At 46.4% G+C, this 25,394-nt stretch overlaps 1 protein-coding gene across 6 annotated transcripts in view; it reads left to right on the top strand.

Annotated features, from left to right (window-relative positions):
* The window catches only part of Csmd2 (CUB and Sushi multiple domains 2), a 542,274-nt gene that overhangs the window by 421,420 nt on the left and 95,460 nt on the right, over positions 1 to 25,394 (top strand). For all 6 annotated transcript variants that reach the window (XM_078025879.1, XM_078025878.1, XM_078025877.1 and 3 more), the window contains 9 exons: positions 1,640 to 1,827; positions 9,577 to 9,771; positions 10,953 to 11,069; positions 13,434 to 13,547; positions 20,341 to 20,436; positions 21,644 to 21,847; positions 22,265 to 22,389; positions 23,274 to 23,370; positions 24,445 to 24,549. In XM_078025879.1, coding sequence (XP_077882005.1) covers positions 1,640 to 1,827; positions 9,577 to 9,771; positions 10,953 to 11,069; positions 13,434 to 13,547; positions 20,341 to 20,436; positions 21,644 to 21,847; positions 22,265 to 22,389; positions 23,274 to 23,370; positions 24,445 to 24,549 — 1,241 coding nt within the window. The remainder of the gene's footprint in view (positions 1 to 1,639; positions 1,828 to 9,576; positions 9,772 to 10,952; positions 11,070 to 13,433; positions 13,548 to 20,340; positions 20,437 to 21,643; positions 21,848 to 22,264; positions 22,390 to 23,273; positions 23,371 to 24,444; positions 24,550 to 25,394) is intronic.

Below are 25,394 nucleotides of genomic sequence, written 5' to 3'. Positions count from 1 at the left end.
TAGATTCCGTCATGACCTTGTGACCTTGCCTCTGCCTCTGCCTTCACAGCCATTTCCTACTCCCTCCTCGTCCACCCACTGAGGGTCTTCTCATGTCCCAGGACTAATTCAAGCTAGACCTGCATGAACACGTGGTCTCCACCCACTCGGGGCCACCCATGTGCTCTTGCTCTGCCTTCTGGGAGTTTTGTACTCTGCTCTGCTGGCTATACTCCATGGCTTGCTAATAGCACCATCCCCTCCTGGGAGGCAGGGGTGGTATCTGAATGTCTTCCAGTCCTGGGAACCTGGCACAGTGCCTGGCATATTGAAGGTGCTCTGATAAGAAGTCCATGATTGAAGGAAGGTCGGGACAGACAGAAGGCAATTAATTAAGTTGTGATGCCAGACTTCAAAACCGTTCCCAGGAGACTTTGAAAGAGCAGGTGGGAGGAAGCTGAATTGCAGAGGCAGGAAGACCATATTACCAACTGGTGGGGTGACTCTTCATCCAGCCCCAGTGAGAGAGGATTGGTGGGGTGACCCTACAGCCTGCACCGGTGTGAGAGTGGGCCATATATATAGGAAGTGCATGTCTGCCTCCCAGACCCCCACCTTGTCTCCCTACAAGCCTTGGCCTCTTTGTCCCAGAAATGTGGCGGCCTCTCATCATTTCATTCTCAGTCCAGCCAAGTGGTATGTCTTGAGTTTCCGGCTCATGGCTGGACAAGATTGAATTTACATTGAAAAATCTGTTTTCTGCAAACTCATTTACTTTTCTATTATTTTTATCTTTGCACACTTGATTGGCATCAATTGCTCTTGATAGATAGATACTTCAGAGTGGGCGGGCCTACTGCATCCCAGAGCAAGCCTGTGTTCAGAGTGAGCAGATCCAGCCTAGCTGCATTCCAAAGTGGGCGAACCAGTTCACAGGCTGGCCTGCAGGGTGGAGGGCCCAGGGGCTCTGCTGCTGGGCAGGACTTGGCATTTTTTATCATTTTTCACTCTAGCCAATCCAGTGGGATAAATTACATTCAGGAGCTTTAATATCCAATTTGCTAAACTAAGATAGTTTTTCAAGTGGATTCCCCCCACTCACCAGGGTCAAGACAGCTAAGAGAGGCATCCCTGGGTGGGGTGCTAGGAGTAGAATGTTAGCAGATCCTGAAAAGAGCTAGAGAACTGGATTGGGATAAAAGAAGAATGTTAGGGTCCTGCAAGGGGGCAGGCCCCTTCCCTCCTGGGAATGGCTACCTGGGCAGTTCTTCCCTCTGATGAAAAGAAATGCAGAATAGCATGATATCAAAAACACGGGTGTCAGGTAAGAGACCTAGGTTCTGGATCTTCCTTGGCTAGTCCCTCGGTGCCTAGAGTTGGTGACTCGCTTCCCTTGTGTGTAAGGAGGACAGTATGTTTTCAGCTAGCTGCAGGTTTGGGGACACTGACTCTGGAATCTGATGTCACCATCTTGCCTGACTGGAGGTCACCGGGCTCCATCCTCTCCCCACCTCCCCGCCAGCCAGATTTCAGGGGTTGGGTCCTGGTGGAAGGGTGGTTGCTCCTAGGGAGGCCCCATCCTTGCTGTGAGTCTAAGGCCCCCAGCATGAGCCTTTCATTTGACCTTCATGGGTGGGGGTGGGATGTTTTTGTTCCCCAGCTTTAACTTGGAGCCTGGCTATGACTTCCTTCATATCTACGATGGACGGGACTCTCTCAGCCCTCTCATAGGAAGCTTCTATGGCTCCCAGCTCCCAGGCCGCATTGAAAGCAGTGGCAACAGCCTATTCCTCGCCTTCCGCAGCGACGCATCTGTGAGCAATGCTGGCTTTGTGATTGACTACACAGGTAAGGGCCCTGGTGCCAGGGACACTGAAGGAAGGGCCAGCCAGGCCTGGCAGAGGGCAGCAGTGTAGTGCAGAGAGGAAGCTTGGCTGCCCACAGGAGCCCAGGCCGACCCTGGCACTGCTGCCCTGCAGGGGACCTGCCCTCCCTGCAATTCTCCAGGTGGCTTCACCTTTCACACTCAAATACCCAGGGCCCAGGAGAAGGGGAACAGCTGTCTGTTTTGCATCCCTCTTCTATTTCCAAATCATGGCTCCTCTTCTCCCCCTCTTCTGTGAGGATAGTTCCTCACTCTACCTCACTCTCCTAACCTCACTCCAGGTAATGCCCTCCTGATCACTCCTCTGCCTTAGTGAGGGTTCTAGTATAAGTCCCAATTGTCCTCTCCATACCAAGTCTCCACCATCCTGGGTAACTTCAGTGACTGTGTCTGAGTCCATCTTCTGCTGCTATAATGTTCTAAGGCTAGTACATTATAAAGAAAAGAGGTTTATTTAGCTCACAGTTTGAAAGTCCAAGATCAAGTCAGCCCATCTGTTTGACCTCTGATGAGGGCCTCACGGTGCATGACATCAAGATGGCAGGAGCCCAAGCAGAAGAGATGACATGATGAGACAGGAAGTCAAAGAGATCACAGAGCCAGGCTCACTCTATAACCACAAGAACAACGACTCTAAACCCTTCCAGAGGCAGTGCCCCTCTCACGACCTGACCACCCTCCACTGGGCCCTACTCCTTAAAAGTTTCACCACCTCAGTATCACCACACTAAAGGCCAAGTCTGCACATCAGTCTTTGGGGGACATGCTCAGACCATATCCAAACCACAGCAGACCCTATGGAGAGCCTATCTAATCCTAGGGTCACAGTGCTTGATCCTCTGTCCCAAAGACACTCCTTTATCATTCTCTGGCACTTTGTTGAAAACCAGGTACTTTATGCCCCTTCCTGATCATGGTTTTGTGTTTTTGTTTATTTACCTATTCACTTATTTTTTTTCTTTCAGTGCCAGGGATCAAACTCAGAGCCTTGCACATACCAGGGAGGTGCCTCTATCACTGAGCCGCATCCCCAGGCTCCCCACCCCATGCATGTGCTCTCATCCTACCAGTGCTCCCATTCTCTGACTCCCATTACACCGTTGTATTAATTGATGCAAACTGAATAGTGGAAGAAGTCAAAAGCAAGAGTCAACAATTTTTCCTTAAGGATAGTAAATATTTTAGGTTTGCCTATGACAACCATCGTAGCATGAAGCAAAACATAAAGGAACAGGCATGGCCATGTGTCAATAAAAAATTTCTTGCAGAAACAGGTGGTGGTCCCTGCCTAGCCAAGAGCACAGACTGTCAGATTAACGGACTGAAAATTCATGCTCACTACTCAGCGATGGCGGGACCATATGCAAGTTATTTAACTTCTCAAAACCTCCATGTCTGTAAAATAATGGCAGGAAAATTCCTGCCTCATAGAAATGTGGTAAAGATCAATGAGTCTAGGCACTGAAGTCCCTGGTAACTGCCTGGCACCTATCAAGCATTCTGTAATGTTCAAATATTATTAATAGTGATAAGTATGTTCCAGGCTCTCGGGCACTCATTTTTTTTCTACTCCATTATTCTCTTTTTGACCTTTCTCTCTTCCTTAATTATCCCAGACCCCATTATCCAAATCCCAGCTCCATTTCTTGCTTGATTTGTGTGCTTGGCAAGTTATTATCTCCTAGAACATCATCTTCGAAATGGGGGTAATGAAAATTATGTTGCAGAAGGTTAGGATTAAAAGATATTTTATACATACATATTATATAGAGATATATAGAGATAGATAAAGAGAAGAGAGATGAGCATAATGCCCAGAATGTACACAACACTCTGAGGCTACTCTAGAGATGATAGATTTTGTTGTTGTTATTATAATCCAAGTTCACTCGGACCTCATCAGCCTCTGTGTACAAATGGGGTCATATTACCAGTTAAAATTAAAAAGTTTCTGACTCATGTTTCCCACTTGCATAATGCAGAGTCTCAGCCTCTTCAAATGTCTCTTAATCAAATCTTTCTGGAAACCCCTGGGAAGAGCTCATATGAGTTTGCAAATAATGCTAATCATGATAATAGCTTACTCAGCGTTTATCAACTGCCAGCGCTGTCCCGGGTTCTTTATGTCCATCAGCTCCTGGAACTCCTTAGAGCTGTCAGTTGTCTGCAATCTGTCAAGCACAATTCCAGAAGATACTTAGTGCACAGACTGTTGGTCTGAAGTCTTCTTGCCTCACGGGGCTGACCCGGGGAGTGGATATTTTGCTGGTATTAATACAGATACAGTCAGATGTTCTGGAATTCTAGCTGAAAGCAGGCCTTAGACTCACCTTCATCGCTCCACTTACCACCAATCCCACTGCTGCATCTTCATGATCATTTTTCTTGCTATTCATCCCTTTATTCATATTCTCATTAGTACCCTCAACTCGCCTGCTCCTGGGCCTGCTATTATGTAAACCTTGACAAACCGCACCCTTTGGAAACCCACACCCAAATGGCAAGGACATTAAGAAAGTTTCACAAACATGATACCTGCAGCTACTATAAGTGACATCGCTCTACCCAAGCCAAGCATTAGCCACTGCCAGAGCTGCCCGGAGTCCTCTGCAATGAAGCTCACAGGGGACAGCCTCACGTCCAAGTCCTCATTCCCCCCTGTGGCTGCGTCCCCCTCCTTGCTTCTTCACTCTCCTAGGACAGGCATGTCCTCCCTCTCGACTTGGAATTGCTTCCCAGTTTACATTCCAGTTCCAAGTCCCCATGGGACTGTCAAAGGGACCAGACTGAATTCAAGTGTCCACTGAGAAAGCATCATGCCATTCAGCTTGTGTATCAGAGACGAGACCAGGTCAGGCATTTTTATTTGTTTGTACTATAGATATTAGCTGAGCACCTACTGTGTGCCCAGACACTGATACAGGAGCCAAAAACAGAGCAGGGAACCAAAGCCCCTGCCTCCATGGAGTTCACATCAAAGTGACAAACAGACTGACAGACACTTCTCATGCAAACGCAATGTTGAAGGCCCACCTAATTCTAAGGCAAAGAGTTTTAGGTGGTCTTAGGTGGCTGTGGACCATCTCTGGACCAACCTGCTAGGAGAGGATTCAGAATGTGGTTATCTGTGGGCATCTATTGAACCAGGCCTCTGGGGCACTTCTCCCTGGACTCCATACTCCTGGGTAGCTTTACCCTTTGCTGGAGGAAGCAAAGGGTCAGCGTGGGGAATGTTGTCTTGTGGGGTCAATCACTAACAGTGAGTTCCAGGGAAGGCTTATTGTCCTTCTTCTGGCCAGTAAGTCAGTAGGAAGGATGGGTGGAAATACCTTCATTTTCCTCTTTTGTGGTGGCCTCCTGTGAGTCAGGAACAGGCTAGAACATCCAGGCATGTGTATGAGACCATTTATTCATTCAACAAGAACTTACTGGGCTCCTCCTTGGCACCATGCCTTCTGCTGGAGATTGAGGATTTGGCCATGAGCAAAATGTCCCTGGTCCCTACCTCAGTCTAACTTAAAGGTGAGTGACAGAAACGGACAATAAGGAGACAAACCAGAAATAAAGAAGTGTACGAAGTTAGGGAAGAAAAGAAAAGAATGAATAACAGGGCACCCATTCAGAATGGTAGGTAGCTGGTGATGGACTTGCCGAGCAGGAGCCATTAAGAAAGGGCTTTGAAGGTGGAGGAGATCTCTGTGCAAGAGTGGGGGTGGGGTTCAGAAGGAAGGGTTTGAAGTTTGTGAGAGAATCTGCAGCAACTCAGGAAAGGTCAAGATAAATCAACTTTTACCAGAAAAGTGCTAGTATATATCTATTTTCTTTTCCAAACCCTTGGAAGTAACACCGTGGGCCTGAGAGTCGTGGCCAGATTTCTAACCGAACCCCACCTCCACCTGCTCCTACCCAACCCTCACCAGACACAGCCGTGGGTCTTCCTTTATAAATTCAAAATGGAAATCTCTTCCTCTTTCTTTGCCTATTGTAAAAGTAAAATGATTTTTGGAAGACTTCAAACCACATGGAAGATGTACTCTAAAAACTTAACATTCCCCTTACCTTCCCCCATCTCCTAAAGGACCATAGTCAACAGTTCATCACCTCATTACAAAGGTTTTATGTAAGTATAAAATAACATAAATTCTATCCCAGGGGTTGGCCAACATTTTCTGCTAAGGGCTAGATAGTAAATGTCTTATTCCATATGGTCTCTGTTGCCACCATTTGGCTCTGCCATGGAATCACTGAAGCAGCCATGGACAGAATGTAAAAAATGGGCATGACTGTGTTCCAATAAAACTTTATTTACAAACACAGACAGCCGGCAAACTGTGGGTTGTGGTTTGCCAAGCCCTATTCTATATGAATGTGATCACACCATATGTACTAGTATGTCATCTGTTTTATTTTTGCCCACCAATAGATCATGGATATCTTCCCACATTCATTTTCAAAGACTTGTGCTATCCTTTTAAAAGACTGCATGTATTTCAGTGGATGGCTCTAATCCAACCTTTCAAACCAGTTCCTTGCTGATCAGATGTTTGGATTGTTATTTTCAGTTTTTTGATATGACAAAATTTGGAAGTGGACCTCATCTATTAGGACCTGATTCTTTTTATTTTCCCATTTGGGGGAGGCCTGGGTTTTATTTATTATTATTATCATGATGTTTTAGTCATTCCGTTTTATCATTCACAGCTGAGCTCTGGTTTGGCTGACTGAAGACCTGATTTTGGTCTTAATTCTCTCTCTTAATAGCTGAATGGCTTGGAAAATTCATTTAGCTTCTCTGATCATCACACTCCTCATCTGTATCCTGAACATGAGCCTACCTGGCCCTGCCTTCTGCAGAGGGTATTGTGAAACAGAAATGAGATAACAAATTGCAAAGTGCTTTCAAAATTATAGGTGATATTCCTATGTAAGGGTCTATCATCATTGTCATTATCCTCATCATTATTATTAATATGATAATGCTTGGAATGATAAGCCCAACTTCCTCTGAAATGTGAGTAAATATACAATAGAGTCTGTTGTTGGAATCAATGATGTGGTTGTTGATTTTCCAAGCTCCAAAATGTTCAGCCAAACAATCCAGCAGCCGCTTATTAAACCTGTGTTATGTGCCAAACATGGCCATTCCTGGTGCCAAGTTCTGTGCTTATTGCCGGGGTTATGAGAGGACTAGATGATTATCTCTACCCTCTAGGAGGTTAGAACCTACTAGAAAGAAACACACTTACCCAGCCTACCGAGTCAACGTGATGCTATAATCAGGGAAAGAAAATCAGATTCTGCCAGAGAGAACCTGCTCAGAGATGGTGGCATTGAAATGAATAGGAGTTTGCTACACAGTTTGTTCCAAAAGGATATTCTAACATGCATATAGGTCCTGCAGCAGACCTACACAGCTGGGGACCAATGCAGTTGCTTAAACAAGAAGGAAGTTTATTGTTTTTCCAATGAAGGAAATCTGGAGGTAGGCAGGCAGGACTGGGTTCACTTAGGCAACTTTGGTCTTCCTGCTCCATCTGCTGATCTGTGGATCCCACCCTCAAGGTTATCAGAATCCAAGATGGCAATTAGGGTGCCAGCCGTTATGTCTGAGTTCTAGATTGCAGAAAGGAAAAGAAAAGATAGATGGAAAGGCCAATGAGCATTCCCTCAAGTCATCTTCCCTTAATCAGCCTTTCTAGAAGTTATCATATTTACCAATTAAGGATATTTATAGAGTGCCTCCCATGGGCCAGGCCCTGCAATACAACCATGAACAAAATGAAAAGCTGGCCCCTGGAAGAGACTTAGAAATTCTCATGGAAGAAGATAGAAAAAAGTATCTGAATATATAGTAGATGAGAGAATACTAATCACAGTAGAGAGAAACACAGCAGAATAGCGTGAATATGAGCACTAGGGCAAGGAATATTGTGATTTTTAAAATAGCTGCTCAGGAAAAATGTCACCAAGATGGAGATGTTTTGGATTAAGTCCGGGAAGAGGTGAGGGAGGGAGCCAGGCAGATGGAGGGATGGATGTTGTGCATGGAGTAAGGTCAGGCCTGGAAGGATGGTCTCCCACTGTGAATGAGAGGAGAGGCTGGCTGTTGGATTGACTTCAGCAGGCCAGATCTGACGTGTTTGCATCTCTCAGGCCAGATCTAGCTGCCCAGGAGGCTGGGAAATGTAGAACTTAGCTGGCACCTTGAACTCTGGATCAAATCTGGATTCCATTATTCAAGGATGAAGGGCCGGGAGATAGACACTGGGTGTCAGTTAATTCTACTTTGCATGAGCTGAGTGAACTTGGTTCCAAATTACTTAATTTCTCGAACTCAAATAAGATTTGACCCACTTTGAATTTATGAAGAGAATGCACGAATAAGACACAGTGACATTTTATTACATCTCTTTGACAGGGGTACAGTTTTTCAGTTTTATTCATTATTGTATTCCAGTGTCTGGTACATGGGATGGACCACTGGCCATTGTATTCTGACCTCAGTCACAAGGTTTAGGGAGAGGAGAGAGTTGATGCAGGGGTCAGGTTGGTGCAACCCCACCCCCACCCCCAGGGAATGCAGGGAAACCACTAAGGGGCCCTTTTCCAGGTGAGTGTTTTCTGGGCTCACTTGAGTTTCAGTGCGATAGTGTCTCTGGGACTGCTCCACGCTCGGCTGCTGGCAGAGACTTAAAGAGTAGTGTGCCCAGCGTGGCTCAGATGCAAGAGCGGCTAGATGTGACAGAAGTGTCAAGATTCTCTCCCATCAGTCAACAGCTTGAGTGGCAGCTAAATAACAGCCTCAAGCAGCAGCTGCCCACTGTGTAGCTAGTCTATAAGGTACCCAGGTGACCACGGATGGCCCTCGGCAAAATTCTTCCTGAACTATTTGCCTCTGAACTCTGATCCCTTGGCTCTTTCCTCCTTAGCTCCAACTCTTTGAATGCCAGGGTCCTTCTGCAAGGGCTGTCAGCACCTCTCTGTGAGCCCCATCTCTAGACAGCCTCCAGGACGCTCAACAAAGTCTGATACATATTTGCATGTCCCTGGTATGAACTGGCTTCAGCTATGTCCCTCCAATACCCAGCCCTGCTGGGCTTCTTGCCCATCAATGCTTTTGGAACAGAACTAAGGGAAGTCAGTGATGGACAGAAGCTAGCAGCAGCTCCCAAGAGCTCATGGCAAGGGAGTCTGTATAGTCCTCCAGGGACTCAGGACCTGCCTGTAGTCCCATCCTTAGACAACATCGAATGCAACCTTATGCAGTGCAAAGGGACATCTACAAGAGTAGATGCCTGTCAGGCACATCCCCTGTAGGCCTGACTGGGAATACATGTAAGAATCAATGACCAAATAGAAAAATGTGGCTGTTTTGAGTGCAAAGCCCTAGAAAACTCTGTTGGAGAATTTCACTTATCCCAGAAGTTGAAGGAACCAACCCAGAGGTGGGAGGGGTGTTTCCCTGAGCACTGACATTGATTTCCATAGCCCTGCATGGCACCATGATGTGGGGTGGGGACACTGGTTCCCAGCAGCACCTGTGGGCAGCTTCTCTCTTCCATGATTTCCAGGCTCAGATTTCTAACCAAATGTGGAGATATTTCTAGACCTGAAGGGAATAGAACCAGCAATCCTCAGTCTCTAGGTGTTCCTCATGGAAGCAGGTCATTAATGAGCCCTGTGCGTGTGGATGTGTTTGTCTGTTTTTCTAGAAAACCCACGAGAGTCATGCTTTGACCCCGGTTCCATCAAGAATGGCACACGAGTGGGGTCCGACCTCAAACTGGGCTCTTCCATCACCTACTACTGCCACGGCGGCTACAAGGTGGAGGGCTCCTCCACCCTGAGCTGCATCCTGGGGCCCGACGGGAAGCCCGTGTGGAACAACCCGCGGCCTGTCTGCACAGGTGGTGGGAGCCGGGGACAGGAGGGTCTGAGAAAAAGCAGGCATGCTGTTGGCCGGGGAGGGGGAGGGGACACAGTGTTCAAGGGTGCCTCCTGTAAGCAGGGCCAGCAAACAGGAGGGTACTGTGACTGGGGATGGCTAATAACCCACCAGGCGTGGCAGTCGCTGTCAATGTGTCATCTCCCTTGGATCACAGGGTAATCTATTGATTCAGATGGTTGCTCATGTCCTCAACAGAAGCCTACAGACACGCAGCCCAGAGAGCATACCCCAGGGGAAGGGAACCTAACATGCCCTGGGCTTGTTCCTGAGCTTGGGGGAATCACTAAGGGCTCTACTATGTGGACTAAGGCCATGGAGTGGGCCACCTCCAAGTGGGCCTGGGTCAGTTGTGGGGTCCTAACAGGGGTGAGAATGTCAGAACTCAAGAGCACAGGACTACCCAAGTTGAAAAGTACAGCCTTAGGTGGGCATGGTGGTGCACACCTGTAATCCCGTGGCTCAGGAGGCTGAGGCAGGAGAATGGCAAGTTCAAAGCCAGCCTCAGCAACTTATTGAGGCCCTAAGCAACTCAGTGAGACCATATCCATAAATAAAACATTATAAAGGACTGGGGATGTATGTAGCTCAGTGCTTAAGTGCCCCTGAGTTCAATTCCTGTTACCCAAAGAAAGAAGGAAAGAAAAGTACAGGCTCCCTTCTGTTTCCATGAGCGAGAGCAGCCCTTCTCTTGCAGAAATTGGCACCAGAGATGGAAACAGAAGGTGGCAACTCCCAGTGGGTTAGTGTGAGGGAACAAACATCAGCCTCTTACTCATGAGACACCAGTTGCCCAGACACACATCTGCCACTGGAAAGCAGAACAGTCTTTTCCAGGCCCCATGTGTGAGCAGGAGAGCTCCTGACCTGCACCCTAGAGCTGTGCTTTCAGGGACCAGTCAGTGTTAATAGAGGGCAAGGGTTGATGTGTGTCCCAGAGCACTGGGGTGGGTTTCAGGCCAGGCCAGGAACGGTGTCCTTGAGCAGGGAAGGGTAGTGTTCTGGGGTCTCCCCTTCTCTGTGCTCAGGGCTACCTTCTCAGGGCAGCCCTTCCAGGGGCTCTGCTAGGAGCAAGAAGGAGGATGGGCAGTTAATTAGAAGCCCACAGGGTCACCTGGCCCCCCTACCTGGTTTCTCTTTCAGCTCCCTGTGGGGGACAGTATGTGGGTTCAGATGGTGTGGTCCTATCTCCCAACTACCCCCAGAACTACACCAGCGGACAGATCTGCTTGTATTTTGTCACCGTGCCCAAGGACTACGGTATGTGTTATTTTGTTTTTATGTTTCCTGACTCTTCTCCCTTATTCCAAGATGGGCAACTCCTCAGGCCTTTCCCAGTGATCCACTCCCTAGTGAGCACAGGCAGAGCAGCCTCCAGCATCTCAGCAGGACACTGAGTGCTGATGCTCCAAAACACACTGCCGGAGGTGTTCCTGACACTGGAGGGAAGGGCTCAAGTGAGGCTGGCCAGAATCAAGGGTATGGACTTGATGAGGAGCTACCCAGACAGAGGCCAGGTGTCCCGAAGGATCCCCAGCACAACTATGACTGAGTGGAGGGGCAGAGGGCCCAGCAGCAAGAAGGTTGGGGAGGATAGGATGGAGCTGGGCTTGAAAGTGCAGGTAAGGGATATAGGAGCCACGTCACCCATGTCCCATCTGAAAAACAGCCTGGCCCAGAGCTATGGATAGGAGGGACTAGAAAAATGTGGGGAGGAGCCACTGCCTTGAGAAGACAGAGAAATCTCCAGACCCCAAGAGATCCAGACAGGAGGAGACAAGCTCATCCATCACCTGCTGGGCAGTGGTGACATCTAGGAGTCTTGCCAGCCTTAAAGCATTCAAGAAGATCCTAAAGGGCAACCAGGTGGCCAGCCTGGTTGCTTTCTTCCTGAACCTCTTTGTAGGATGATTAGCAACTCTTTTAAAACACGATTGATATTGAGCACAGTGAAGGATGATAATGTGTCCTGATCACAGGAGGGAGGGACAGCCTGCAGAGAGCTGGCTGCTTATTCCAAAAGGTAGGATGGAGCGAGCCCAGGACAGGGTCTGATGCTTGAGTCACTCAGCAAACATGCAGTAAGCACCTATTGGGGTCAGGCATTCTCGAGTCCTGGGGCCACTGCAATGGGAGAGACATGTTCCTGTCCCTTTAAACTCCCAGTCTCATCTTCACCCAGGACTCCAGACACCTGTGCACTTGCTCCTGCCTCAGGACCTTCACTGTCCAGCATGCTTATGTGGCAGGAGCTTTAGACCTGCAGGATCAAGGGAGAGTCCTGACAGGTTGTCCAATCCCATCTGCTACTCAGCGGCATCCTTGATAGGCAGACATTGATGTTCATGCTTGCATTCCTCCAATGACAAGGCGCTTACCCCTCTGCACCCAGCCAGCCCTGAGGCTGCTCAGTGTCAGTGAGCTGAAATCTGTCTGCGGGCACTGGCTCTAAAGGGGCAGAGATCTGCTCCAGGCATCTTCTCTTCACCAGTGAGGCCAACCTCTGAGACTAGATAAAGGGTATATTTTCCCTTCTGGGTCTGGATCACTTATCTTCCAGCTCAGCTGTCAGCTCTGACATCATCTCAGAGATCTTCCTGTGGTCTCTTATCTAAAGTGACCTGCCTCACCCTCTCTTTCTGCCCATCACCCCAAAACTTAACACTCTCTGAAATGATCTTTTTATCTAGTTGCTAAGTGTTGGTGTAGGTTGGATGGGGCTGTCCCACTAGAATGCACACTCTGAGAAAGCAGGAACCCCACCTGTCCTGTCCACCGCTGCAGGGAGATGCCCCTGCCACTAGCCCGAACCCAGTGCCCATTCTCAGGGTACAGAATATTCTCTTCCTCCTGCTCCTTGGCCCATAAGTCCAGAGCTAAGGATCTCATTGCAGCTGCTGCTGTATTCAGCATTACAAACACTTGCTTATCATGAATCCCTCCCTCTGCCTCAACACATACAACACACGTATACAACACACTTGCACACACAATGCATGCAACATACACACACAAACAGTCTATTTTGTACATATTTAAGGCTCTGAGCCAAAGTGGAGAAGGGTCTACCCAAGCTCTTGCCATCAGCATACCAGGCCAACTGGGAGTCAGGAGCAGACAGAATGAACCCAGGTCTGGCCAATAGCTAAATGGAATTTTGCCTACAAAATTTGAATAATCTCTGGAAAAGTCACAAAGATGGTACACATAGCAAAGGTGGTGTCTGACATCCAATAGGTGCTTAATAAATGTTTTGCTCTCTCTTCGGCAAAATGAGGTAGAGAGATTGCCTGCTCCATCGACAGTTGCTCCTTCCCCAGGAGCAGGCAGCTACTCCCCACTCTCATCCCTCTTAACCGTGGAACATCGGGTATCCGGTCAGCTTCAAAGAAAAAGTAAGGGAGAATCTGGGGTTCCAAGATCACATGTAAAATGGGGATATTGCTGAAAGCCCTTTCAAGACCTCAATTAACTGCTGTCACTGCTTTCTCAGAAGGAATAAGCTTAGCTCAGGGCCACCTCCAACAGCGAGACCTTGGGCGCTGTCCTCAGGACCCCTCTTCTGTGCCCGCGCAAGCCTCTCTGTCTTCCCACTGATGTTTCCACACCCTGTCTCCTCCGCAGTGGTGTTTGGCCAGTTCGCCTTCTTCCACACGGCCCTCAACGACGTGGTGGAGGTGCATGATGGTCACAGCCAGCACTCTCGGCTCCTCAGCTCCCTCTCGGGCTCCCACACAGGTACCCAGGGCAGGGCCAGCAGGGGATGATGGTGGGCTGGGGGCAGGCACCACAGGCCAGCTGCTAGGAATGAGGCCTTGTAAGCAGCAGGGGCCGTAGGTGGACCCTGGGGCTTTGCATCCACCCACAGAGGGGAGGTCCCATGGGCGAGGCCCCTGCCTGTGGCTTGAGGGCCGGCCTGGCCCTTTTTTTCCTGATTTTAGGCTTGTTTCATTTTCATTGTAGAAAATTTAAGGGCAAAACGAAATAATCAGAGAATTTAAATTAAAACCACCCAGAAAGAACCACTAATAAGATGTACTACATTTCTTTCCACTCTTTATATCTCCTTAGACTTCATCTTTTACATATTTTATTGAATAAAAACAATAGACATGTTTTAACTGTGAACTTTTCTCTGACATTTTTTTTTCATAACAAGGTATTAAAAGGCTGCTTACTAGTGTTTCATGTAGTTATTTAAGTATTCATACGTAAGTATGAATTCCCTGGAGATGCCATTTACATTGTTTCTATATTTTATTCTAATTAAGAGTAATTCGAGGTATTAAAAAAAGTAATTCAAGGTATTATATGTATATCTTTATGCATATCTCTGACTGGTATCTTAGAAGCAGAATAACCAAGTCAAAAGATATGAGAGATCATTATGGCTTTTTATACAGATCATCAAACACCCCTGTAGAAAGATCTTTGGGTGGGGAGGTGCACTTGGCTTATGGCTCAGCAGTAGAGCACTCACCTAGCACAAGCAAGGCACTGAATTCAATCCTCAGCACCACATACAAATAAATAAAATAAATATATTGTGTCCAATTACAACTAAAAAAATTTTTTTTAAAAGACCTTTCTACCTTGTTCACCAACTGTGAAAAAGAGGGTGTTATTCTCATGAAACCAGGCAATTAAGACACCCAAAGCATCATCAGTTTGCAAAGCAAAAACAGTATCTCATTTTCTAATTCACCGTTTTTTATTACTGGTTAGGTGGTAACCTTTTTATAGTGTGTTTATTCGCCTAGTATTTTCTGTTTGCAAATTTGTGTCGATTTTTCCATTAACACTTGTTTTTCTTATTTATTGAGTAAGAGCTCCATATAATTATAATCAATATACATTATATACGATAAAACCTATATGCTATAAAATGCCTTCCCCTCCAGTTTGTCATTTGCCATTTAATTTTCTTCAGGGTGTTTTAATGTCAGAAAATGGAAATTTCCCATGATATCAAATCTATCAATGTTTCCTTTTATAGTTTTCTCCTTTGCTTTTATGCTGATCAAATAAATATTCCTCTGTGTTTTCTTTTGCTTCTTTTTAGTTTCATTGTTCTACCTTAATACCCTTGGAATTTATTTTGATTTATTATTTGATACAGAGGATCTAACCAGTTATAGTTAATCAGTTGTCCTAGCAGAATTTTAAAAATGCCAGATTTACATATATTAAATTTCTATGAAGAGAAGGGTCTGTTCCTAGACTTTTCCTCCAGTGTTTATTCTTATATCACTTTTAGTTATTGTAACACTTTTACCGATACTATCGTATGTTTAATGTTATAACCATTTTAAATACATGCTCTTATCAATCCCCATGGTCATTCTTTGTTTTGAATTCTTTTTATTGACTCTTCTTGCTTACTTTTTTGTTTCCGAATAAAATTTAGAACTATTTCATCAACTTAAAAAATTGCATCAAGAATTTGACTGGAATTTCATAAAACATAGATTAAACTAGAGAGAACCCACATCTTTAGGTGAACACTTCTATCCATCCAGGAACGACGTGGTCTATCTCGCCATTCATTTATCTTTTGTAATTTAGGGGAAGGTGCAGTGATTTTTATTTAAATTTTTTTTTATTTTTTTAAATATTTTATTTTTTGGTTGTAAATGGACACAATATCTTTATTTTATTTTTATGTGGTGCTGAGGATTGAACCCAGGACCTTGCACATGCTAAGCAAGCGCTCTACAGCTGAGCCACAACCCCAGCCCTGATTTTTATTTAAACAATATTCATTTTTTTGTTGTTAACTTTATTCCTAGAGACTTCATTGAGATGTTTTGTGGCCATTTGTGTTGCTGCCACAAATGGATCTTTTTCCCGCCTCATTGTGTTTTCTAACTGGTCTTTGTTACTAAATTCCAAGACAGGCATATTTTTGGTATATTCATTTTGAATCTTCCAAAATAGTGCTACCATTGTCAACTAATTCTTGGCCATTAAGCAAGAAGCAATGTGATTTGCAAATAAATTTACCTCATTTTGCTTCCCTCTTTTCCGTGTTTTTTCTTTTCTTTCTCTGTTTCCTTCCATGATCACTGATCTATTCAAGCATATTACTTTGATTTCAGTGGTAATTTTTTTTAACCAAAAAAAATTTGTTTCATAATTTCTTTTAAATTTAGCAACATAATTCATATAATATACTAGGATAATATTTACTATCCTTCATTTACTTTGTTTGCTGCTCATATCCCCTGACCCTGTATGCTGAATGCTGTATTCATAGTTCCCCTTTTTCTCAACTGTAGGCGAGGTTTTGTGTTTTTTGTAGTTGTAGTTGGTTGGTTAGTTGGTTTTTTAAATTTTTTTATTGCTACAATTTGTCAAATTTTCAACACAGTTTATTGTTATTTTCTAATTAACTTCTAATTAATTTCATAATTTCTCTCCTCTTTTGCCTCTTCAAATTATTTTGTTCTTCTTGTTCAACTTCTTGAATTGGGGGTTTTCCCCCGTGTAAGAAAGAGTACATTTACAGCAGAATATTCAGTTTCAGGCCACACATCTTAATATGTGCTACTTTCATTATCATTACTTTCTAAGTAGCCCACAATATTACTTTTGCCCAAGGATTGACTAAGAATGTCTCTTCTTTTCCATGCAAGATTTTGGATCTTGTTATTGTTACACTTTTGTTGTTAATTTCTATTTTTCTTACCACATGGTTACAGAATGTGGCCTGTGCCACTTCTACTTTGGAGAGTAAATGAGATCTTTCAGTAGCCAAGGACATTTTGATTTTAAACCCCCAAAGGATCTGAGAAAAATGTATGTTCTCTGTAGAATGGAGAGGCCACACAATAGCTGGGGCCATCTTGGACTCTGCAGTCACACCAACCGGACTCGTCCGAGCTATTGGCCTTGCTTGCTAAGTGCATGAGCATAGTACCTGACCTCTCTGACTCAGTTTCCTCAGGTGAAAAAGGCAGATAGCAGAAGTCTTACCCCTAGAGTTATTAGCAGGAGTGAAAGGGCCTTGAAAGCTATTGGATCAGTCTTACTCGATTTTGTTTTTCATATCCATTTATCAGAGATTCTGCACCAAATGACTCCTCAATGCCACCATCCCACAATTATGCACTCAGCCAAGAGTATAAATCAGGACCCCTCAAGATGGGATATCTTTTCAGTATTGATCAATTGATTGACTGATATAAGTATAGCTGTAGAGATAAAAACCTAAGATTAGGTATGTGGTCTATAGGTAATGAGAGATAGGTAGGTATGTATTTAGAAGCTTTGGATGCAAATATGGATACATTTACAGGTATAGTTATAGGTGTGTAGGACTAATAGAAATGAAAGGAAGGAAGGAAGGAAGGATGGAAGGATTAGACCTATCACTCAGAGAGTTTTATTCCTCCCTTGGAGAAACACTGATAATGAGCCCCACCGGTACTGATGGGGGTGAACTGTCCATAGTGTACTGGGGCTAAGAAAAAAGCTTATGGAACATTACTGAACATCTTCATTTTGTTTTCTATTGGATACAGCAATGATGGAGAATCTTGCATTAAAACACCTCCCACAATTGTGATATTTCTTGGTCTGCATATGTCTTTTAACAATTTTTGTACCCTTTGTATCCCTATCTGCCTTATCTCTCTTTCCTCATTTCCCCTGAAAGCTTTTTTTTTAAAAAAATTTTCTAATTAGTTACACATGACAGCAGAATGCATTTTGATTCATTGAACACAAATGGAGCACAACTTTTCATTTCTCTGGTTGTACATGATGTAGAGTCCCACCATATGTGCAGTCATATATGTACCTAGGGTAATAATGTCCATCTCATTCCACCATCTTTCCTGCCCCTATGCACCCTTCCCTCCCTCCCTCCCCATTGCGCAAAGTTCTTCCTCTCCCACCCCCAGCTCACACCCATTATGGATCAGCATCCATTTATCAGAACATTCAGCCTTTGGTTTCTTGGGATTGGCTTACTTCATTTAGCCTGATATTCTCCAACTCCATCCGTTAAGCTGCAAATACCATAATTTTATTCTCTTTTAATGCCAAGTAATATTCCATTATGTATATGTGCCACAATTTCTTTATTCATTCATCTGTTGAAGAGCATCTACGTTGGTTCCACTGTAGACTTTTTAAGAGGAAGATTATTTACTTACTTGGCAGGTAAAACGTGTGGCCTGATGTCTGTCAACGGCTTGTCCTCTCTGGTTTTGCTTGTTTTGTGTTGACTTTGCTATACCTTCTTTCCGTTCAGACCTGGTCCATCTCTAATTTCCCATTTTTTTTTTGTTGGTCTTTTAATTGTTCTTATCGATTATTTTAAAATCATGAATCTCTTCCCCACGGACAAGTTTTGGCATCTGTGCTCAGTTTTGCTGCCTCATGAACAGTGATTATTTGGGGTTGCCCATACTTTCCTGGCAGTATTTATCATTGCTATCCTTCATTTCCCTTTTTAGCTCCCTTTTTTCAGTAGGGCTCCTAACTGCAGTACTTCCTGTCACCTTACATGTATGAGAATGCCTTTCTTTTGATATATCAAATAAATGACAACTCAATTGCAAATCAAATTATGGTTCACACCCTTTATCTTTCAAAACTGCAGCAACTGTTCCACTTTATTCCAACATTTAATATTACAGACAAATTGTGTTCCAACCTGATTCCTTGTCCTTGTAAATAACCGATGCTTTTCTATCCCTATGATTTTTATATATTTTTTTCCTTTAAAAATCACACAGCCCACTGTGTAAAGGGGCATCTCTATTCACTGCGCAGATCTGGCTCTTGGCAAGTTGGTGCAGTCTAAACCTTGAGTCGTAGAAAAGGTATATTCCTTCGTATATTATTTCTTCTCCTTTGATTCCTCCACCTTCTCTCTCTGGAACTCCTGACATACGTCTATTGGGTTTTTCACATCCATCATCTGTGTCACTTGTCATTTCTCTTATTGTTCTGATAACCTTCATCCTTTTTCTGTGGATCCTGGAAGAAATTCCCATGTTTCATCTCCACTGTTTGATTTCTGCAGGGTCCAGAAGCTGTGTATGAGCATTCCTGCCCCTTCATGGCCTTTATCTCAGATCCTTCCTTTGACACGTCCTCCTCCTCTGACTTCACAGATGTGATGTTCCAGTTAAACTTGTGATAACCGTGACCAAGAGTCTTCTGAGATTTTTTGCTGTCCTTTGTTGTACTTGACATAAAAATATTTGCTTTGACTTCTTAGAGTGGTCTTCTCTCTAAAAACGTTGAAATCTTTTCTTGTGTCAGGTGATGTTGCTCTGTAGAGAAGGAGGTCTGATGCATTCTGGACTGAAGTCTCAGGCTGTATGAGCCATCCCTGGGGTCCTAACCCACATCTGTCAGACTAAACAGTGGGAGGACAGGAGAGTGTTCTCTGCCCACCTCTGTTGCCAAGAGGAGCTAGAGAGGGCCAGCACTCTGGGTTATGTGTAAATTTAAGTGTGCTGTGCAAAAGGTCATCTGTTCACTGTGACCAGTAGCATCGTGTGGGCTTTCTGGAAGCACTGGTGGACTTCCCAGTTTCTCCCAATGTCTTCTTGGCAGGTCTGAATTCCAGCATGGTCCTTTCTGATCCCTACTTCCTTTCTGCATCCACTTTCAAGGACCCATAAGATTGCACAGGAGAAGCATGTAGCAGTGGCCATATCACTGCCTGCCACCATGTCTCCCTGGGCAAGTCCTCCCACAGGAAGGTGATGAGGAGCAGGACTGTGCTTCATGGCTGCAGAGCAGTTGGTGCTGTCCTTCCTCTTGTGCATCTGCACCACACCAAACAGGACTAGACCTTTTTCTTCTGCAGCCAAGGCTGCCCACCTTCTCCAGCCTCCCCTGCCCATGTAGATGTCCCCAGTGAGTGTGTTGTGACAATACCTCCTGATTTGCCCGAGACCATTTTAGCTTTCACTTGGATGTCCTGGCATAATTATTAATAGCATGACATTTTACTCTCAAAAGTGTCCTAGGATGAGCAATAAATTACATTATTGCTCTGCTTATCCATAATTTCATAGGAGGTCTGGGAAAGGCCAGCTGCTCTCAGGTGATCACGTCACCCTCCTTCCTAGCCAGTGCCTTGTTTTGTTTTGTCCTTTGTTTGTTTGTTTGTTTAATCAGATGGATGTCAGTTTTCCAAGTACACTGCCCGTCAGCTTGGTAATGACCATTCTGTCCATCCTTGTGGTTCAACACATCTTCAGCCACTTTCTCCTTTCTGGGCAGGACATGTAATCTTTCTGAACCCCCTTGTCTTGCTCTGTTAAGTCAGGGTCCTGAACTCTGCCATGCCAACTCCCAATGACCACAGGTCAAGGTAAGTCCGTGGGTGAACTTGGAACTGTAAGGTACACTGAACATGTGAGGTTTTATTTCAAGAAGGCCTGGACTGTGGAGCAAACTGCTGTGTGGGATGTGGGCAGCTCCTGCTCCCTGGCTGGGATTTTCTCTGCTGAGCCGGCTGCTAGGCTCACAGTCTTCCTCCCTTCCTCACCCCTTATCTCTGCAGGAGAGTCTCTACCATTGGCCACCTCCAATCAAGTTCTCATTAAGTTCAGTGCCAAAGGCCAAGCACCAGCCAGGGGCTTCCACTTTGTTTACCAAGGTAGGTATGACATGGACGCTGGAGGTTCCGAGGCATCTCAGCTCCCCCATGACTGTGATCCTAGAAATAGGAACCTTCAAACCCTCATCTGACCTCTTTCTCAGTATATCTGGGGGACAATTATTCTTTTGGGATAAATAATTCCCTGACACTCAGCTGAAATTCATACACTGAACCTTTACCCAAAGTACACATTTCTTGGACCAAACTCTGTGGGATGAGGAAGAAAATTAGACCCGGGAGGCTAACTCCTTCCCAATTCCTCACTGTTTCACTCCTGCCCACTATCTGGGACAGTCCAGATGGATGGGGGACACCAGCCCGGCCTCTTTACCTGGACTCTGTCTCTCATGGAGCTTGGTTTTGTTTGCAAGGCACAGTAAGGAATGGGGTACACAAGCTCTGAGTGAGGTGGTGTCAGCTACTGGACGCCTTGGAGCCCAAGTTTGCTCGTTTATAGAACAAGGGTAGTCCAAGTTCCTCACTGACAAGATGAAAAGAGTTCATGGCTTAGCTGGTACCAGGCAGTCGATGTCCATTCCCATCTTTGTCCAGAAAGGTAGTGTCTTAGAGCACCCCAGCTTTTACCTATGGCCCCAGCCTCCTCTTGTCCAGGAGAACATACACTTTCCTAGGGCCCAGGTTCTAACTTGGCCCTATGTATTTGACTCTATCCAGGATAAGATGCATTTTCCTGCATAGGGGTAATCCTGCCACACAGGTGCCATCTCTAGAGCCTGGGTTAAAGGGTTCCACAATCTGCCATTGTGAACAGGTCTTGGAGAGCAGCCCTAGAGAGGGTCTTAAGGCATCTGAGGAAGAGAAGCCAAAAGCAGGCTGACAGTGAAGGAGGAAGGGTCATTCTCCCCGCTAAGGAATGCAGGACCCTAATCAGCAAGGGGCATCCTTGGGAAGCAAAGAGCAGCTCTTGGCCTGATGTTTGCCTGCAGGGTTCCTTCCCTTGTTCCCCACCCCCACCCCACCTCCATGGTTTCCCAGAAACTGGGCTGCAACATTTTGTGTCCAACTATATTCAGAAAATGCACCTCATGCTAGAGAGAGAACCTTCCCCTAAGGGAAACTGCCCATGGCCTCCCAGGGTCCCATCCAGAGTGTCTATCAAAGTCCCATTGTGTGTGCATCCATCAGCCGCTTTCTAAAGGAATGAGACCTTCCCCTCAGTGCCCTTGTCCCCTGCCCCTTGCAGCGGTGCCCCGAACCAGTGCCACGCAGTGCAGCTCTGTGCCAGAACCCCGCTATGGCAAGAGGCTGGGCAGTGACTTCTCAGTGGGAGCCATCGTCCGCTTCGAATGCAATTCCGGCTATGCCCTGCAGGGGTCCCCAGAAATCGAGTGCCTCCCTGTGCCTGGGGCCTTGGCTCAGTGGAACGTCTCAGCACCAACCTGCGTGGGTGAGTACTTGGGCAACCAGGATGGGGCTGCCAGGAGTCCTCTCTCCCTGGAGAGGCAGTTGGTCCCCACAGATGCCCTAAATCACAAAGCAGCCCTTCCCAACATGTACCTTAAGTAGGCGACCCATTCAGGCCACAGCACTCACTGGTCCTGTGGGCCAGGAGTGAAGACAGCCAGGAGGAGGGGTGAGGGAGGCTTGTGAAGGGAGGAGCCGGGGCCCAAGACCCTGGGGAATAGTCATGGAGGAGGCCAAGAACAGAAAAAGAAGGCAGAACTCGGGGTCAAAAGGAGAGGCCAGAAGAGTCTGAGTCAGAAGCTGAGGCTGGGATCCTAAGGGAGGAATCTGTCTGGGAGGCCCCCAAGGAGCCACAGGACAAGTGCAAGAGGCCGCTGACCAGAGCTGTGTCTCCTCCCAGTGCCGTGTGGAGGCAATCTGACGGAGCGCAAGGGCACCATCCTGTCACCCGGCTTCCCAGAGCCCTACCTCAACAGCCTCAACTGTGTGTGGAAGATCATGGTCCCTGAAGGTGCCGGCATCCAGGTGGGAGCCCTGGGCAGGTCGCTGCACACAGGTGCTAGATGTGACCCAGCCTTGAGCCAAGAGGAGGATCCCCAGCTGTGTCCCTGCCCCTTCAGCTAAAGAGGTGCAGTCCAGGTGTGGAGGTGTGACCACACATGAAAGGACAAAGCAGCTCACATGGGGCATAAGGAGGGAGTCAGATAACTCAGGAAGGAGAAGAGGTGAGCCTTGGCTCAGGCCAGCAGAGCAGGCTCAGAGAAGGAAGTGGATCTAGAACCAGAATGTAAAGATGGGGGGATTCTTGGGCTTGAAGGATGCTTTTCTTAGACTATGGAGGGTAGAAGGGGAGACCTTGCTGAGGGGAATGAGCAAGCGCCAAGCGCAGGTAAAGTGTGGAGAACCCAGGGAGCCAAAATGGGGGTGTCACTGGTGCCCAGGATGACAGCCAAGTGGAGGGAGGCCCAGAACCGGGGTGGAGGCCTGGAAGAGGATCCAGAGCCCACCAGGCCAAGAGAGAGGCCACAGGCTGGGATTGGAGTTACACAACTGGCTCATTGCTGTAGCATATCTGATACCAGGGAGCCAGGAGAGTGGGGAAGCCCAAGGAATATTCCAGAGATGAGAAGGGCGGGTCAGACTCAGGCCTTCCCAATTCCTGGAATCTCTTTTCCCCGTTCTCCTCCTTGCAGAGAAGCCCACTGCCTGGTGATCTTTCACTTCACATCTGTCTTCCCCACTGGGCAAGAGCCCAGGGGAGGGGCTGCATCTTGCCTTGGTGGCGAGGGCCTCACAGGTGTCCAGCCCCCAGCAGGCACTCCATAAATCAACTATGGGCGAGGAGGAGAGCGGAGGGAGGGAAGGACTCGGGCTGCCTAACCAACAAGTCAATCCCTCTGCCTTCCCAGATTCAAGTTATCAGTTTTGTCACGGAGCAGAACTGGGACTCCCTGGAAGTATTTGACGGTGCAGATAACACCGTCACCATGCTGGGGAGTTTCTCAGGTAAGCCAGAGCTTCTGAGGCTTCAATTTGGAGATCATAATAAATATCATCATCTTTATAATCTGATGCTGACAAACCATAAATTTCACCATTTCAAAGTATACAGTGCTGTGGTTTTTCTGTATATTCACAGGGTTCCCCAACTATCTAATTCCAGAATATGCTTATCATTCCAAAAGGAAACCATTTGTACTCATTCTCTACCCCTCCCCAACACACACACACACACCTAGCCTCTGGAAACCACTAATCTTTCAATCTCTGGATTTTCCTGTTCCAGGCATTTCACATAAACAGAATCACACACTATGGCCTCTGTGTCTGGCTTCTGCCACTTGGCACGGTGTTTCTGAGGTTCACCAAGTAGTGGTACATCAGCACTTTATTGCATGGCTGTCCACCTGTGCATTTGTTGATGGACACTTGGTTTGTTTCCAATTTGGGGCCACTATGAATAACGCCAGTGAGAACACTTCATGCACAAGTCTTTGTGTGAGCATGTATTGTCAGTTCTCTTGGATAGATACCTAGAAATGGAATTGCTGGGCCATATGGAAACTCAATTTAACCTGCTAAGAAACTACCAAATTGTTTTCCAAAGTGGCCACACCAGTCTCCATTCCAGTGATGGACTTCTGCCTGCAGGTGGTGTGTATTTTTAATTGCCCAATGGCCAGGGCAATTAACCGAATCTGCTAGGTTCAGAATGCCATGATTTTGAGATATGAAAAGGAATCATGTGATCCCAGATAAACTGGCTGCACTGCTGGGTTGCCCAGACAATTTCACATAGCAGAGTCATTCTGAAGGTGGCTGGGTGGGGGCCCGCTTAGCTGGTGCATGACCACAGCGCTGCTCATCTTGAGGGGAATGGTGTGGAGTCTCCCCTCCCGTGGCCATTGAAGACCTGGCACTCTAAGCGATACCCATTGTCATTTAGTGAGTTTGATAACACTGAGGACACTTGGGGACCTTGAGAGCTTCCTGTCAATAGGCAGCAGAATCAAGAGGAACAGGGAGGAGCTGGGGGGCCTGGGAGGCTATGCCTAAATGATCCTTGGTTTCCCTACCCAGGAACCACCATGCCTGCCCTTCTGAACAGCACCTCTAACCAACTGTACCTTCACTTCTACTCAGACATCAGTGTGTCTGCTGCTGGCTTCCACTTGGAGTACAAAAGTGAGAAAGCGGGATCTTGGCTGGCTGGGGGGTCAGGGTGGGAACAGACATTATTGGGTTCCCTCCACGAGCAGGGGTTCTATTGGGGCTGTACATTCTCCATCCCACTCAAGCCTTACCTAGGTGAGGAAGCTAAGGCTCAGAGAGGGTCTGGAACCTCCCCAAGTCTGCACAGCAAATGAGCATGGGAGAGCCAGGACTCACCAGGAGTGTCCAACCTGTGAGCTTCCTTTGAGTCCAAATCAGGAATTGGAAAGAGGCTTGGTCACTGGCCTCAGCCCAAGTATATAAATTGGGATATGAGAATGTGGAGGTGCTCTCCTCCTCCAGTCCTTCAAACTGGCCTCTCTGATCCTTGGTTCTATGATCCAATTGTCTTCAAAGTTTCTTCTCTCATTAGAAACTTCACTCCTCTCGTACAAGATTTTTCCCTCTGGGCTCAAACCCCTATATCTTGACTTTCAACTTCCTTAAGTGGTCACGATTAAAACTCTCAACAAAAAGAGCTGGGAGGCATAAAGAGTTTGTGGGGAGATTGCATTTATCCTGGGACTGCTCACCTGACTCCTTTCCCCACTGGGTGCAGGAAAGACCAGGTAGGTGGCAGCAAATAATCATTGAGCATTTACTATGTGCCAGATGCTCTGCTGGTTTGTGCTAGGATTGGGTAGGATCAGGAAGGGTTAGTCCCTTCCAAGTCAGCCATTCAGAGGCAGATACCTAGAGAAGAACATCACAGCATTACCGGAACTCACAGGGATATCTCTAGACAGCAGAGCAGTGGCTCAAAGGAGAGAACCAACACTTCTTCTGGGCAGGTGGAAAGGTGAATGTCATGAAGAAAC

The sequence above is a fragment of the Ictidomys tridecemlineatus genome, chromosome 11, assembly GCF_052094955.1.
Source record: "Ictidomys tridecemlineatus isolate mIctTri1 chromosome 11, mIctTri1.hap1, whole genome shotgun sequence".
Lineage (NCBI taxonomy): Eukaryota > Metazoa > Chordata > Mammalia > Rodentia > Sciuridae > Ictidomys > Ictidomys tridecemlineatus.
Note: the sequence above shows the minus strand (reverse complement) of the source record. Positions and strands in the feature narration are given on the sequence as shown.